General features: G+C 34.9%; 1 protein-coding gene across 7 annotated transcripts in view; it reads right to left on the minus strand.

Moving 5' to 3' along the window:
* LOC134750560 (uncharacterized) overlaps nt 1-14440 on the minus strand; it is a 93591-nt gene extending 79151 nt beyond the window's left edge. For 2 of the 7 annotated variants that reach the window (XM_063685779.1, XM_063685771.1), the window contains exon 1: nt 4336-4554. In XM_063685779.1, the coding sequence (XP_063541849.1) occupies nt 4336-4492 (157 nt within the window). In that variant the 5' untranslated portion in view covers nt 4493-4554. Of the gene's footprint in view, nt 1-4335; nt 4555-7786; nt 7850-8002; nt 8148-14422 lie in introns of those variants that run through there. The other 5 variants (XM_063685816.1, XM_063685823.1, XM_063685810.1 and 2 more) reach the window with 4 other exon arrangements.
* Between the last annotated feature and the right edge of the window lie 1429 nt (nt 14441-15869).

The raw sequence follows: 15869 nt of genomic DNA on the forward strand, positions 1-15869 counted from the left end.
CATCTGAAATGCTGAAAGCGCTAGAGGCCGTTACGTGACCTATCTTCTGCGTTCAGCTAAAGTTCAGCCATGTTCTGCTAAATAGGTCATGTGGTAAAAAATATTGCATCGCCCGGATTGAATCACATGACTACAGTATATACTGTACGAAGCATGTAGATCCGGACTAATGGCTGTAGGCTGTAGGTGTCCCAAATGACCATCACTTAAATATTCCAAAACGTTACCAATGTAAACTGTAATAGATGTCATATATTAAAGAAAAAGTGACGAAGCCCTCCAGTGTTGAAGGCCAGATACGAACATTACGAACCGGCGTCTTTAGCTATCGCGGCTAACGCCATGAACCCCTAGGTCACCCCGCCACGGCGGTGCCCGTCCGAATTTCTCGACTATATGCTATCTTAATAAGACTAGGCGTCTTTGACCAACTCTAAGGGCTAGCAGTAACGCTTGCACCTCCTATACGAAGTCCTTACGGAAATACGATATAGCGAGAGAGACTGGTGCTGCCATTTATACTCAACTTTGGGAACAAATCAAATTATTGCCGGATCCGGCCTTCACCACTGGAGGGCTTCGTTACTTTTTCTTTAATATATGACATATATTACAGTTTATAATTTATATATAGTAGTGTGACTACTTATAAAACACAAATCAAAAATATTTAATAAAATAATTTGATTTGTTCCCAAAGTTGCGTTACCAATGTGTTAACTTAGTTATATGTATAACACCTGCCGGCCTAGCCAAGGTGACAATCGCTATCGCTTCGCCATCGAATCGCTTTGTGTTTCTCTATCACTCTTCCATATTAGTATGAGAGTGACAGTTGCGTTTTGATCGCTACGTAGCGTTAGCGACTGGCATGTTGTCTACGGGGCCTGAAAACTTAGGTAACGTAATCACAGTAACGTTACCCGGATATGCTTCGAATTTATTCGTGCGTGGGAATGATTCCATAACTCTTCAATGTAATGGAGCGGCTGATGTCCCAAATTTAGTGTCGTTATTTTTGATTGTGCTGACTAACGGTATTTACGAGTTACGACAATTGCGACAGACTCGCTTAACTACATTCTAGGCAACGATTCCACAAACCTACTTATCAATGTTTATCGAAACAAAAGTTCAATCGGCTTCTATTTAAAAATAAAAACATTTATTTCGGACGATACAATCCATATTTTGTTAGTTACAAATATGCTTCAATTACTATGTTAGTACCAAAGATAGATATAAGTCCGTAATAGATGGATACAGTCTAAGGAAAAAACGTGCCTCGAAAATCACGAAAGTTTGATTCTCGATCAGATGGCGCCACTAGTTTTGGCCTACTCTCGTATAGAGGGCGTCGACGGTTTCGTTTGTTATTTATAATTTTAACGCATATCAGTGAAAGAACATGGGTCAAAATCATATAAAAATAATTAATGCAAATAAAAAAATCATTTATCCATATTTAAACAAATTTTTACGTATCTTTATAAATCTTCATTTTTAGTTTTAAAGTATGTCGATAAATGGCAGTGAATTTACAGTGGTTACAAAATTTACTATGACAGTACCGCTCTTATCTTATTATATCCTCTTTGGTTAGTACCTAAACTAAGATGTTGGGAGGTTCAGTGCCTAATAATTGCACTGTCCCATCTCCCTGCCACGACGGCCAGGAGACTGTCATGTGGCTGTGGTATTTATTTAATACCTAACCTTTTAGAATTTTTTAGGCATATTATTTGACATTAAACCGTACCTATTTATATACAAACGTGCACTCGAACATTTTAGGTACAGGCAATCATTTTGATTAACTTAAATGTTTTATCCAATTTTTATTTTACAAATTTCTTAATCACTACAATAATTCTTCATGAAATGAAAGAGTATAATATTTTACCCGTAAGAAAATTGCGGTCGTGAAAAGTCCGTTTCATGACTGATTAACCCTTTTTTGCGATTTTAATAATAATAATAATATTCTTTATTGTGCACAATGAAACATGATTAAATACAGCAAATTAACATAAAAAACTAAGCAGCAACAGGCGGTCTTATCGCTTAAAAGCGATCTCTTCCAGACAACCTTCAGGTAGTAGAAATTAGCGCAAGGAAGAAATATGTATAAGGGTAGCAAAAATAAATGGAGAACGAGTACAGGAAAAAAAAATCAGCACAACTAAATATATAACAATATCAATACATGCATAAATGTAATATATACAATAAATATATATATATATATATATATATATATATATATATACATACATACATAAACATATCACACAATACAGATAGACAGACAGAATCGAATAATTAACGAGTTTGAGGAAGGGACAGATAGTGGATTTTGAGCTGAGCCTTAAAAATGGGGAGTGATTTAGCTCGTCTTAGCTCCGACGGCAGAGCATTCCACAACCGAATCGCTTGGAAGGTAAAAGAATCGTTATAGAATTTAGAAGAAGAAGAAACTTGGGTAAGCAGATAATTCTGGGAGCATCTTAAAGAAGAGAGGTATTTGAAGCGCTCCTTCAGGTAAAGCGGGGTAGAGGGGTTGAAGAGAATACCGTATAGGTGAGCTAGAATGTGGGAATTGCGTCGCAAACGTATAGGAAGCCACTTGAGCTGCGAACGATAGTAGGAGACGTGATCATATTTTCGCAAGCCATAAATGAACCGGATGCATAGGTTTTGAAGACGTTCGAGTTTATTTAGTTGCTCTTCAGAAAGATCGGGGTAGCTGATATCCGCATAATCTAAAATGGGAAGAAGCAGAGCATGAGCAATTGATTATAAATCACGATAATGTTAGTTGACCTCTAGATTAAGGGAAAAAAACACATAAGATAAACAGAATATATCATTTTTTTTTATAATTGTTGGTAGTACCTACTTATAATAAATTTTAAACATGTGGGCGATAAAGGGCTCATATGATGATGATGATGATGATGAAATTAAACGTATTTTTTATTTAATAATTCTTATTTTTTCCATACAACACAAAATAATTATTTTACGTGAATAAATATTATATTTATTAATGATGATGTAAATTTCCATCACATACTTTCGAGTTATTTTATAATTAAATTTTGAAAATGTATGCACAAAAAGTAACAGTATCAATTTACATACCTGTTACACATTTATTATCCCGCGTCAATCAATATCTTCGCAGTAAAATCCTTCAGAATACAGCCTGAAAGTCAAACGTTTATGTAATTGGCGCGTAACGGCGAACCCGCAAATTAAAATTTGATATGTCAAAGTTCTGTTTATTTTATTTTTATCAACTACGTTCCATTTCGTACTGTACTGTTGTTGAAGTTGTCAGTCTTAAAATAAATATCAATTACCTACAAAAGTACCTTTAATTCTTAGGACAATGTTATGATGGAAATTACCATCACCATGCAAAAAGGGTTAGTAGGGTAGTTGACAAATGTTGAATTTTATAACTAAATATAGTAAAATAGATAGAAAATGAGCAATTTATCACAATAAAGTGAAAACTTAAAAAATATATGGGAATAATAAATAAATAAAAGACCTGAAAATTTCGAAATGAAACTTTTTTTAACTTTCAAATAGGAAAAAATAACGGTACTATTCGATTCCTTACATTTTATTTAAAAAAATATTGTACAGCAACAATATACATAAACGCAACATTTCACCGATAAAATCGCAATTTCCTTGTTTTCCATACATCGGAACGGCTTCTATATAAGCAAAGTGACAGAGACGCCACGATGTGTCGCCATAATTGCTGTTATGCGCATAATTGTCGCTGCAATAATTTGCATACTGAGCAACTTTCAACTATGGAACCAACCCCGTCGAAATCGCGAAAAAAAAAAGACTCTCCCATACAAAATATGCCAGCCAAAATGCTACCTTGCTACAACATGTCATATTAAATTATTGATACGTTAGCGCCATCTAACGTGATCCATGAATAAAAACTTCGGCTCGTTGTCCAGTATAACGCTTCGGTACGTACCTAACTACGTTAATTAAATGTCTCGCGACTAGATGTCGCGTCTGCGTGGCAGCTGACGTAAGTGGAATAATTCGGTTCTACTGCTACAGTTCGAATTTACTATGAACTTGAAACTCTCCCGATTTTCTTACATCATTACCAACCTTGGTACGTTGATAGTCGGAAGAGACGCTAGGCTGCATAATGGAAATTTGATGGCCTCCAAACTGTACTTAATCTGCGTATCAAACCAACCAGCGACTGATAAAAGGCTACGAAAATAAAGACTGCACCATATTATTATCTAACTTTTCTGTAAAATATCCTTTTAAAATTTTACCTACCTTTGCGTCGCCTACGTCTTCTTTTACGTTGCCTTTTTCCTTTTATTTTGGGTTTGTTAACATAGTTTTTGTTTCCAGTATCCTCGACGACTCCTAAATTTGTAGTCCTTGCGAGTTCACATAATTTACCGAAAATGCACAACACTAAACCAATCATATTCACTGTTCAACAGTACACCCACTTGAGTAGTCTTCTTTTTCTTTTCTTTATTTTTATTTTGTACACAGGTATCTTTGTCGATTTAGTATTTACTAGCGCTGCTTTTGTATATTTTTGGCCATATACTTGATATACTTCAGAGTTCCACATAACCTTCGTTGATGACAAACACAATAAACTGTACTGTTAAGTAACAGTTGGTTAAACACTAAGATTATCCAAGTACACTAGTTGTGAGTTTTAAAAGACCTCTTATATAGGTTATCTGTATCACTCACAACACAAGTCGTCCGAGAGGCGAGCGTGTTACTGAGTCGATGCATCTCGTAATAGGCACATGTCTTAGTTAGAAGTAAACACTACAAGCAGCCTTGACGTGATTTCTTTATAAGGATAAAAATACACACATCAGTATCATACGTGGCTGAGTAAAAAGTTGTCCGAGCCGAGCCGGTAAAACCATTGATTGCCTGACATAGGTGATGGTGTAGACTTGAAATTCATACTTTACCGCATATTGTTAATATTGGAAACGTCATCTAATTTTAAAGTTTAGTTCTAAATGTAAAGTGATTATTTTGTTCCATCCTGTCCAGTATTTACATAGCACTAATGCCACTATTTTCTTTTACATTTTAAACACAACTTTATTTGCAGTTACACTTCGCTGTTTAGCTCTACTCTACCGCCTGTAACACTGTCGATATTGCTGCTGTTATAATGAAGGGCAAGTCTTGAGTGACTCCGTCGAAGGGTTAAGTCCGTGTTGAGAAACCTATCATGTGTTATTACATGAGCTTTAAGCTATTGAAAATAAGGTACAGAATGAATTGCATACCGATTTTACAAAATTTATAATATAGTAGCTGGGTACTCTACCGGTAATCAGGGAGCAACGTATTGTGCGTGCTTTCTAGTCGCACGTGTCTGGAGTTTTAAGTCTTATCCTTTTGTTATGAAATAGAAAATTTACTCATTTATCAAACAGGTCACGATCAAGAAATCTAACATTTATCTTGCATTATTAAGGAGACAGAAATGGTTAGATACTTATAGGTAAGTATTGCATTCAATACTATGGACCAGGTACACGAGGCGGGCGTATAGTAGCATCAGGGTACTGTATAATGATGCATATCGTATCCTGATGCAAAAGCCTAGATATTGTAGTGCATCAGACATGTTTGCGATGGCCAGAGTACCTGACTTCTTCGCGATTCTCAGAGCCAGAGTAGCCTCCTTTTGAGAAGCTATTAGAAGTTCCAAGAACGAAATTCTGAGGACGATAAGTGAGGACCCAAATAGTCACGTTTTTAGGCATTGGCTCATCTCATTCATCAGAATGAAAACCGGAAATAACAATATTGAGTATTGAATTATATTTAATACTCAATATTTTTATTTTTATTTTCGTTAGTTTAGCTAGTTTATAGTTAGTTATTAAGAAGTGTATGGGTTTTTTTATGCCTGCAATAAAACATTTTATTATTATTTATTATTATTATTAATACTCAATATCTACCTACATCTGCATTGCTACCTATTCGTACCCAAATATTACCTACTTAACATGTCCTTAATGTGTTACACAAAAATATAAAACGCAAATTTCAATTATGATTACAATTTACAATAAACAAATCACATTTTCTTATTTATTATTTATTGATAAAAGCTTACAGGCACCAATGAACATCGAATAACGAAAAATAAGAGCAAATAATTTACTAGATAAAGCTCATATACCTATTAAGTAATTTGCTCCATAATTTAAGCCGTCATACGAAAATCCAATTTGACATTAACTTCATGTGCGAGGGATGTCACAAAAAAATATGTTAATTTTGGGGGCCCACTGATTACCAGTTCGCCGGACGATATCAGCCTGTCAGTTGTTGGGAACTGTCAACTTTTTGTTCTAACTCACAGGCTGATATCGTCCGGCGGAATGGTAATCAGTGGGCCCCTTAGATGTAGTGGCAGTCGTGACATCCGCACCGGTCGCGGTACCTGCATTCACGTTTTTTAAATTAATCACGTAAACCTAAGAGCTTTTGGAGAAATTACAAAACAAAAAAACATTTATTTATTTATTGACTAGATGATCCGGCGAACTTCGTTTTACCTATATCTATCTATTTTTGTTGCAGTCTTAATTTCTTCCTACATAAGAACTTTCTCCTAATAATAACAAACACAACAAAAAATAATTTGCGAAATTGGTCCACCCGTTCACGCGTGATGCCGTGACCAAGTGAAATATGGATTGATTTTTATATATAAGATAGTGGATTATTTCCGAGGACTACTACATAATGGCCTGACGAGGTAGTTTTTTTTTATTCTGTAGGACGAATTAATTAGAATTAATGTAAGAATTGTATAACTTCAACGCATCACTTATCTGAGGTCTTAATTTTATTTCATTTAATAAGGCAAATAAAGTGGCACTTTTAGCATCATTTCGGTAGAGGGTTTGAGAATGAGAAACCCAAATAAGAAATAACAAATGTTTATGTATGTTACTAACTACGTGTATGTATGAACCGCCCGCCCGCGCCCTACGAAACATAAATGAATGAAGCCTATGATATATTAATTTTTGGTTTGGTTGGTATTTGTAATTCTGAAATAAATTTTGTAATAGGTAGGTTGGCCAAATTAATTATGGGTACCTACAACCCATCTAATTATGGGTATCGAATTTATAGTGAAGTAATACAGTATTATATAAATACAGTGGAGGGCTCTCGGCACGGCTTCCATACCGGCAACCCTGGAACCAGTAGGTTTATCCGCGGCGGACGGTAAAAGACCCGACGGATGTACGCTCGTGCCGTGGTTTCTGGTACGGCCCTTGGCATGGGACGTGACTTGTGTAGACACTGGCCCCGTCCCATGTCCAGCGCTCTGCCAGAAAGCCAGGTGCAGCAGCAGACGACGCCCAGACTGCCCAGTGCCACAAATACGCATTTTTGAAAGATAATTAAATACGAAGTTGCGGCACTGGCGATGGCGGTTGAGACTTTTGGGCCTTGGTCGTCAGACACCAAATCCCTAATAAATTTCCCGGAACTTGTTAGGGTGTCTGGCGACCTACTAGCAAGGTCATATTTTGCCCAAAGACTTAGCTTAGCCATACAGCGGGGAAATGCGGCCAGTGTCCTGGGGACTATGCCCCAGGTGACATTAGGTTTCGTCGAAAATTGATTATGTAAATATATATTGTAATTATTTAATACAGTGAGGGCTGAGTATGTTTAAAATATGGAAAAAAGTAAAACAACTTACCCAGCATCCTATTGACTTCTCCTTTTTCAGTCATCGTCGTCGATGCCTTTCATGGTTCGATACCTGTAATGTAAAACAGTATCCACTTAATAACGTAACTAACTATACATTAGTTACTAATACCCGCTAACAGAACATGTATCGCTATATATAGTCTGACAATATCCGTATTCTTTAACCAGACATAAACGATTAGTCATAATATACAATCTTTACCTAAATCTATCGTTCCGGAATTCAACGTACAAGCACAACACAATCACAGATTGGCACTATATCTACACAGAACTTTAACAATAATGTAAAACGAATTCTGCATAGTCAACTTTTAAAACATAACACACTTCACTCAAAAACTATGCGTTATTTTGTTTAAAACGGGAAATATTGTAAAGATTTTTCATATTGCGATAGAGCCATCTCTGCGAGGGTTGAAAGGCTGCCTCGCGGAAATGCACGAAGCCCTCCGACTGGAGCCGAATGCAAATATCACGCAGGGACGCACTTGGAATATTTTAAGTGTTTCTAAATTCAGGAACTATGACGATACATTGTATCAAAGATAGATATATAGACACAAGTAAAATTTAGTTTTCGCAAATACTTTTTTATTCTGATGACATAGGTATATATATATGCTGATATTATATATATTTTTTATAAATTAAAAAACATAAAAAGTAAAAACAAGTGTAATAGGGTATTTGACTACTAGTCAAATCAGTTTCTTTTTTCGAACTGTCAAAACGATTTGCTACTATGGAATTTATATGAAACACTAGCATGTGACGTCACGATCAAATTACCTTCTCTTTATAGTTTTAAACTGGTTTTAAAATAGGAAGTGTGTCTAAAAATAACTGCTGTCTACGTTCCTCTATTAATCTTCTGCTGCTTTATTTCTTGCATGGTGTAATATAATTTATTTTAAATACAGTTAAATACCCTATAAACTACCATTGGCTCCGATTATGTTGTAGGTAAGTATAAATAAGTAAGTTTACAAAAAATGTGTCTCAGGTAATCCGTTTTTACATTTAGTTACCAATAATATTAACTGAACTATCAAAGTAAGTAAATAAAACTAATCTTAAAAGGGAACAGGTTATTAAATTCGTTTATAAAGATTCTCATTCTAAATTCTGACTAAAATGGGACTAGTAACGGAGTTTTGGACCTACCTATCTGAAAGCATTTAAAGTATGCAGTAAAATTTAAATCCGGTTGTTTTTTTTTTTTTCTGAATTCGTCCCTGTTAAAGAAAGCACTGCCACCCTGCAGTGGGGTCGCTCGCCATGTTTTTCACGCATGCGCCTTAATTTTCATGCTTGGGGTAATCACTAGGCATGGCATGGTATTACGTCGCTACAGTGTGACCAGTGTTAAATAAAATAAAATATGCAGGTACCGTGTCGCGTTTAAGTATTATTTTCATTTCATACATGTATTAATTGTTATTATTTAAAGAATTCATAGCATAGAAAATTTCTATTAGAAATATGTATTGTGTATGAAGCCGGCCTAGTAGAGGTGCATTGACAGCAAGGCAAGGGTCGATATCGTGACGTCACACTATTGAGAGCAGGTCATACGTAATATACTCGTATATCAGATCACTGCTGTACCATATAGTTATCCAGTTTAAAATATTCTTAGAACCATCACTGTAAATCCGACTGATATTAATTAGTTATTAATAAATTTTACGTTATATTATTGTCATTTCAGAACAAAATATTAACCCCATAATACATAATACAAAATATTAACTCCATATTATACTATATTATTTTACCTACGCCCTAAGAAATCCCTACTATATAATATTATAAATGCGAAAGTAACTTTCTCTGTCTATCTGTATAATATTCAAGAGTAGCCTAGCTGCCATCCACTTTGGTTTGAACACTTAAGAGTTCCCAGCAAGCTCGGCTCTCCATACAAACGTAGTTACGCTCTCATTTTAAAAGGACTAGCTAGATTGCTCTGAAACTTTGTACTTAACATTTATGTAACTTATTTATGTAACTTCAGATACCATAGTTAAAAAAATACAGCGAATTTAAGTTTTTCATACAAAACTTGTTTTTGCTCTATTTCATTTGTTTTATAAATTGGAGCTATATAAACTAATTAGAGGACTAGATATAGTACCTCATGTCATTGTATGTGGAAAGTTTCATTTCAATTCAACACGTACCTACTCGTAGTTTTAAAATGAGAACGTAACTCCGTTTGTATGGGAAGGTGAAATTTAGCCGAGCTTGCCGGGGACTGTTAATCCTCGCTTGCCCTAGATTTTCAACTTTGCTCTTACGATTATGTAGGCGCTTTATTACCCTCTCTGGTACAGTTACAGTTACATTTGACGTGAAAATAGTTAGCTGGGTTTTGTAATATAATTGAATAAATATAGTCGCCAGTAATGTATGAAACATAAAACTAAAATAAAATTTAATAACTTATTTTCTTTTTACATTTTCAATAAAGAAGAAATTTACACAGCATGGTATGTGACCAATAAAACAGATTTTGTGTAAGTACCTAAACTTTGATAAGGAATCTAAAAAGTGCAATTGATATGTATCAACAGATATGTTGGTTGGTAAAGTCAGAAAATTAGAAGGAAACAAAAGATATGACGCGAAGCGCGGAAATTGCGACGGAAGATCCGTTGCGCGGGTTTTTAATTTTTTATTATTAATGTTTTTAAATTTAAAAATTTAAACAGGTATATACTATAAAAATATACACCTGTTTAAAATTTTGCTCGTCAGATGCTTCAGCTATATCACTAGCTATTTTATTTATAATAAAATTATACTATGTTATGCAGATGGGACACTACAGAAAATAAATTCGTGATTTATTCTATAGAGCTTGGAGTCTGCCCTTGCAAATATAGTCTAATTTCCGTGTACATGTTTCATGGCATTTACCCTTGATTAAAACGTGTAAAAATTCAATATAAAACCACAGTTTTGGGTTAGCCCCTCTTAAATTATCTTTTTAGGGTTTCGTAAGTCACCTAGAAACTAGAAACCCTTTATTATATTATATTATAGTTTCGCCATGTCCGATTCGCTTTGCTCCGTGATCGTTAGTGCTAGAAAGCTGCAATTTGGTATGGACACATAAATCATGCATGGCGACAGAACGGTACAACTAAAATAATTAAATAAATAAAACATTTTTTAGGGTACCTCCCATACAAAATGATATTTTTAATTTTATTTTTGTTTGCTTTGACCCAATAGTGTGGGATACCGTTGGATAGGTCTTTCATAACAAATAAGGGTCACCAACAACCATTTTTTGACAAAGGTAATATTTTCGGAAATAATCGCTCCGAAAAGGGGGGCTAACTTTTGAACGATGGGTCCAAAAAATATGAAAAAATCGTAAAGCAAAAGCTTAGTAAATATCTTCAATGAAAACTATAGCGAACATGATCCGTTTAGCCGTTTTCGAGTTATTGCAAAAAATCTTCTCTTCTTAGTAAAAAGACGTACAAAGCGCTGCGAAGGTCTCCCTTTATGCTAGTAATGTAAATGAAGGGTACAGGGAAAGAACATGTCTAGTCTCTTTTTTTGGAAAATGAGATTCTAATTTCAAAATGTAGAGCCCTTTATGAACTATTAGTTACAACTTCTGTTACCGCTGCAATTATAAATATAACTCGTTTTTGTCTCACTTTAAAAACACCTATACACGAAAATAATATGGTTAATTACCCACATCATTCCTTTCAAACCGCGATAACTCAAAATGTTGTCAAAGTGACTAGACATGTTCTTTCCGTGTACCCTTCAAATATTGTACATGATACACTAATAACCCCCATTTGGCCTGTTCTGACAGAATAGTAACTATGAAACCCTATTACACTGAGTATGGCCCGACATGCTCTTAACCGATTTTTTTTTACCTACTGTTAAGGTATTATTGCTGTGTATATTTTAGAGATGTAACGGATATCCGGTCACTATCCGATATCCGGCCTATCTGGCCATTTTTTAAGTATACGGCCGAATACCGGATAGTAACTAAGCACGATATTAATGAATAACATATGCGCTAAAGATAAAACTTTTAGCCGTATTTTTGGCGGCCGAATACCGGATATTCGACCAAACCACTGTCCGTTGCATCTCTTGTATTTTTATTCGCCTCCATTAGGTTGTAACCAGAAATGTGCGAGGATGTACATCAGTGTTTTGCTATGTAACTTAGATATAAATAGTTGTAAATATGAAATACTGTATTTGACATGTAAAACTATGTTTTATAAAGGAATAAATAAATGAATGAATGATGCGTTGCGAGGGATGTATTTGTTAAGAACCAATAGAAAACACATCCCTCGCAACGCATGCTCGCACATCTCTGGTCGCAACGCAGCCTAAACAGGGCTTTACCTTTCAGAGCATGTTGTCAAACAGTTCGACGGTCATAAGTATGTACTGCGATGTAGGTATTGTGCAATAATTAATTACAATATACACCTACTTTAAAAAAAAAGTCCCTAATTAACAGCACTAAAGGAATCAACATGTCGCGATTGTGCTGCTAAGGTTGCTGCGTAGTTTACGTTATTACTTATTATCTTGTACCTACAATAAATTTAAAAATAGTCTATTAGTCTATCTATTATCTATGAGTTCAAATAACTTAAAACGTAGGCAGGCCTTAGTCATTATTCAATCGGTTCTTAATTGACGTTAACAAATGCGTACATATAGCCGGCAGCAGAGTACAATCATATAATACCTCATGTCAGTTCATCAAGAACCAAATTTCAATGGACGTTGTTGCATTTGTATATGGAGGGATATATCACAGTACTTATAGTTAATTATTACGTATAATATATATAGGCGAGTATGGTTTATGTACCTAGATGGCTTCAAGGCCATCCACCTGCCTCATAAGGATCCTCCATATTTTGATGTAGATATGTTCCAGGTACCTTTTAGAAGAGGCCATATCGTCACACCATTTTCGACTATATTTTAAATGCATTTGTTTGTCCGAACAAGTTTATGAACGAGATAATAATTTAGAAGATGATTCATATAATACTTTGTAATTTGCTTAACTAATTTGGCTATTGTATAAAACAAAGAGTGACGACAATAACAGTTGATAGGTAAACTTATATTATACGCTTTTCTGTTTTTGTGGACTATACAGTATACCGGCCAATAGTATATCACCTCCATGTTTTTACGGTAGGTATAACTTTTTTTTAATATTTGTTAGTGACTTCCACCTCACTGCTTTAGGTAGTCTAGTAGTATTCCTTTGTACGGGCGATGAGAAAAATTGGTCTCATGTAATGGTTTTTCATAAAGATTTTTTTTATGTATTATAACTTAATTTTTTTACCAGAGGTTTTTTAGTAATATGCTGAGTATCCTATCGTAAGTCACAGTATTTCATTGTAGTATTCATCATATATTTGTATAAAATGACTAGTAAAATATGCAATCTACAAACTAACCTACATTGTTTATTCTATACAAGCTCATAGAAAAACACTCAAAGGTGATATATTATTGACCGGTACTGTATATACATTTTTTAAATTAAATTAAATTTTGACAACCAGTTACAGCACTTACAACCTAAGATATTATATTGTATTCAAGGAGTGATTTCGTCCGCTTCCCACAACTGCAACGCTGCAGTAGAAACGCTACATCAGCTATGCTGATGCAGTCGCAGTCAGGATAAATATATAACCTTAAGCATAACACTGATATTTGCTGATATGAAACAATGTTTATTTAATTGGGAGGTATTATTCGGAATATCTACGTAGTGATGCTTATTGGTTATAGATAAAACGTTTAAACATCATTTATTAAATAGCAATACCCAGTTGAGTGTATATTAGTGATCAATTAGTCGGTATACATGTTATCATCTTTCTGTTATCACGACTAACCCTACCTGATAAGATAGAAGACAGTTGATAATATAAAAACTAAAAACTGCAGATTTCACTTCACTTTTATAACAAGCTGAAAACTTCTGGGAACACACGAAAACACCGATCCGTAGCAATAGCAACGAATGATTCAAGCGAACTAACTCATTAAGGATATGTTTTTAGCAAGAATTTGAAACTACATATGTCAGAGCTAAACTAAACCTTAGTGCATTTTAAATAGATTCTAGATTGAATTGCATGTCCTACACCTGAAACGAAGTCACTCAAACTTGTTCTACCGAAACGCAAACAGATAGCATTAATTAACGTTGCCGAATACTTGTTCATTTGAAATATTTAGTTTCAATTACACAACATATGTATAGGGAAGCGTTAGGTGGTGAGTTAATTCACGTGCCGATGTAACATTATACACTTGTCAGAAATACACGGTTTGTATTTTGTACAGTTTTAACTGTCGTATGTGGAAATGCATAGAAATGCTTGTTTTTTTTTACATATTAGTGAACAAAACCCAAAAATATTAATCAGTGCTGATTGCTTTGTAATTAACTATCATTACTCTAGAACAAACACGTAAGTTATCAATTCGTAATAAAGTTAGCTAGTTTAATGAACAAGTAAACATTATGCAGTTAGAAGTGTTAGAACAAATGATAATAATTACACGCGTAACAAACTTGTAGCTTGTTGCTACCGCGTAGTGCAGCGCGCTGCCCGAACGGTTCTCTACTGTGTTATTTTAGAGCTGGCTCTAGCTTCGACCATGAAAATCATCGCAGAGGTATAGCACTTAGGTATTCATGTAACTACTAGCGCCGGACAATGTCGTTCATTGACTGCGTTGCCTAATTCGAGCCAGCCATTAGGTTTAAACAAAAGCGTAACGAATTAGGTTTTCGCGTCATATGTTACATTTTCAAGAGAAACTGGTTTTTCTTGTGAAATGTAGGGTTGTCTTGGCGAATCATCAAAGCTTGCTATTCTGTGTAAGTGTGTACTTAATTGATGCATAGGCACATAGAATATTTAGATGTTGTCACATATGGAATCAATTATAGTACCTAACCATGTTACGATTTAAATAGGTACTTACGATGTCACAAGCTATCAAAAAGCAGTGAGAATTACGCATCTTAAAAGGGAAGAAAATTATTTTATTTTACGAAAAAATGCACTGACAATTTATAATTTCCGTCATAGGTAGATCACCAAGAAAATAATAGAATTCATACATTCATTTTATATTCATACATCGACAATCTAGGTATCGGGAAATAGGATAAATTATAGGCAAGTGTAAAAAATGAAAAAACATAGTCAGCCCAACGGGTCTCGAACGAAGACCAAGTAGCGTAAGCTACTAAGCTAGCATCTGCGCTCAAGCTACCGCCCGCCCGGTACTATGTCGACCTAGAATATAATGTTGACCTACATTCTCATTAAGGAAGTACACTGTTACGACGGCATCCACGTCAAATGCTAAAATTATAGTATTTTTTCAAAGTGTACATTAATTTTATACAATGTATAACCTAATAATTTTTAAGAAAAAAAAACCGACTTCAATGGGGGATGCCGTTGAAAGGTTACTTATTGTTGATGATGCACTCCAGACGATGAAATGAAAAAGACAGCATCTTTTGCCTAACTAAAATGAGGTAAAACCACCCACGTTTCTAGTAGCATTTCGTTTCTGTAAGGGTCATAGTTCTAACTTAACCTAACCCAATGTTCTGATAGCATTTCGTTTCTGTAAGGGTCACAGTTCTAACCTAACCTAACCCACTTTTCTGATAGCAGTTCGATTCTGTGAGGATCGCAGTTCAAAAAAAAGTCCAGGTCCAAGTTTGGGTCTGGGTCCATAACGAAGAGAATAAATCGCCAAACGTGAACTATGTGTCGTTGAAGAGTTCCATTCTGATCATCATCAGCAGTTCCACTTCATCAAATGTCACTTTTTTATGTAAAAGCTGGATTTGTTGATGAAAATACAAAAATCACTATATGTATGCCTTTCTCATTTGAGGAGTTCCCTCGATTCCTCAGGGATCCCATCATCAGAACTCGAGCTTGACAAAAATGTGTCTTGAAAACCTAACTTGCTTACCAATCATAACGAAGAGG

This window comes from Cydia strobilella, chromosome 2, assembly GCF_947568885.1.
Source record: "Cydia strobilella chromosome 2, ilCydStro3.1, whole genome shotgun sequence".
NCBI classification, from domain to species: Eukaryota; Metazoa; Arthropoda; class Insecta; order Lepidoptera; family Tortricidae; genus Cydia; species Cydia strobilella.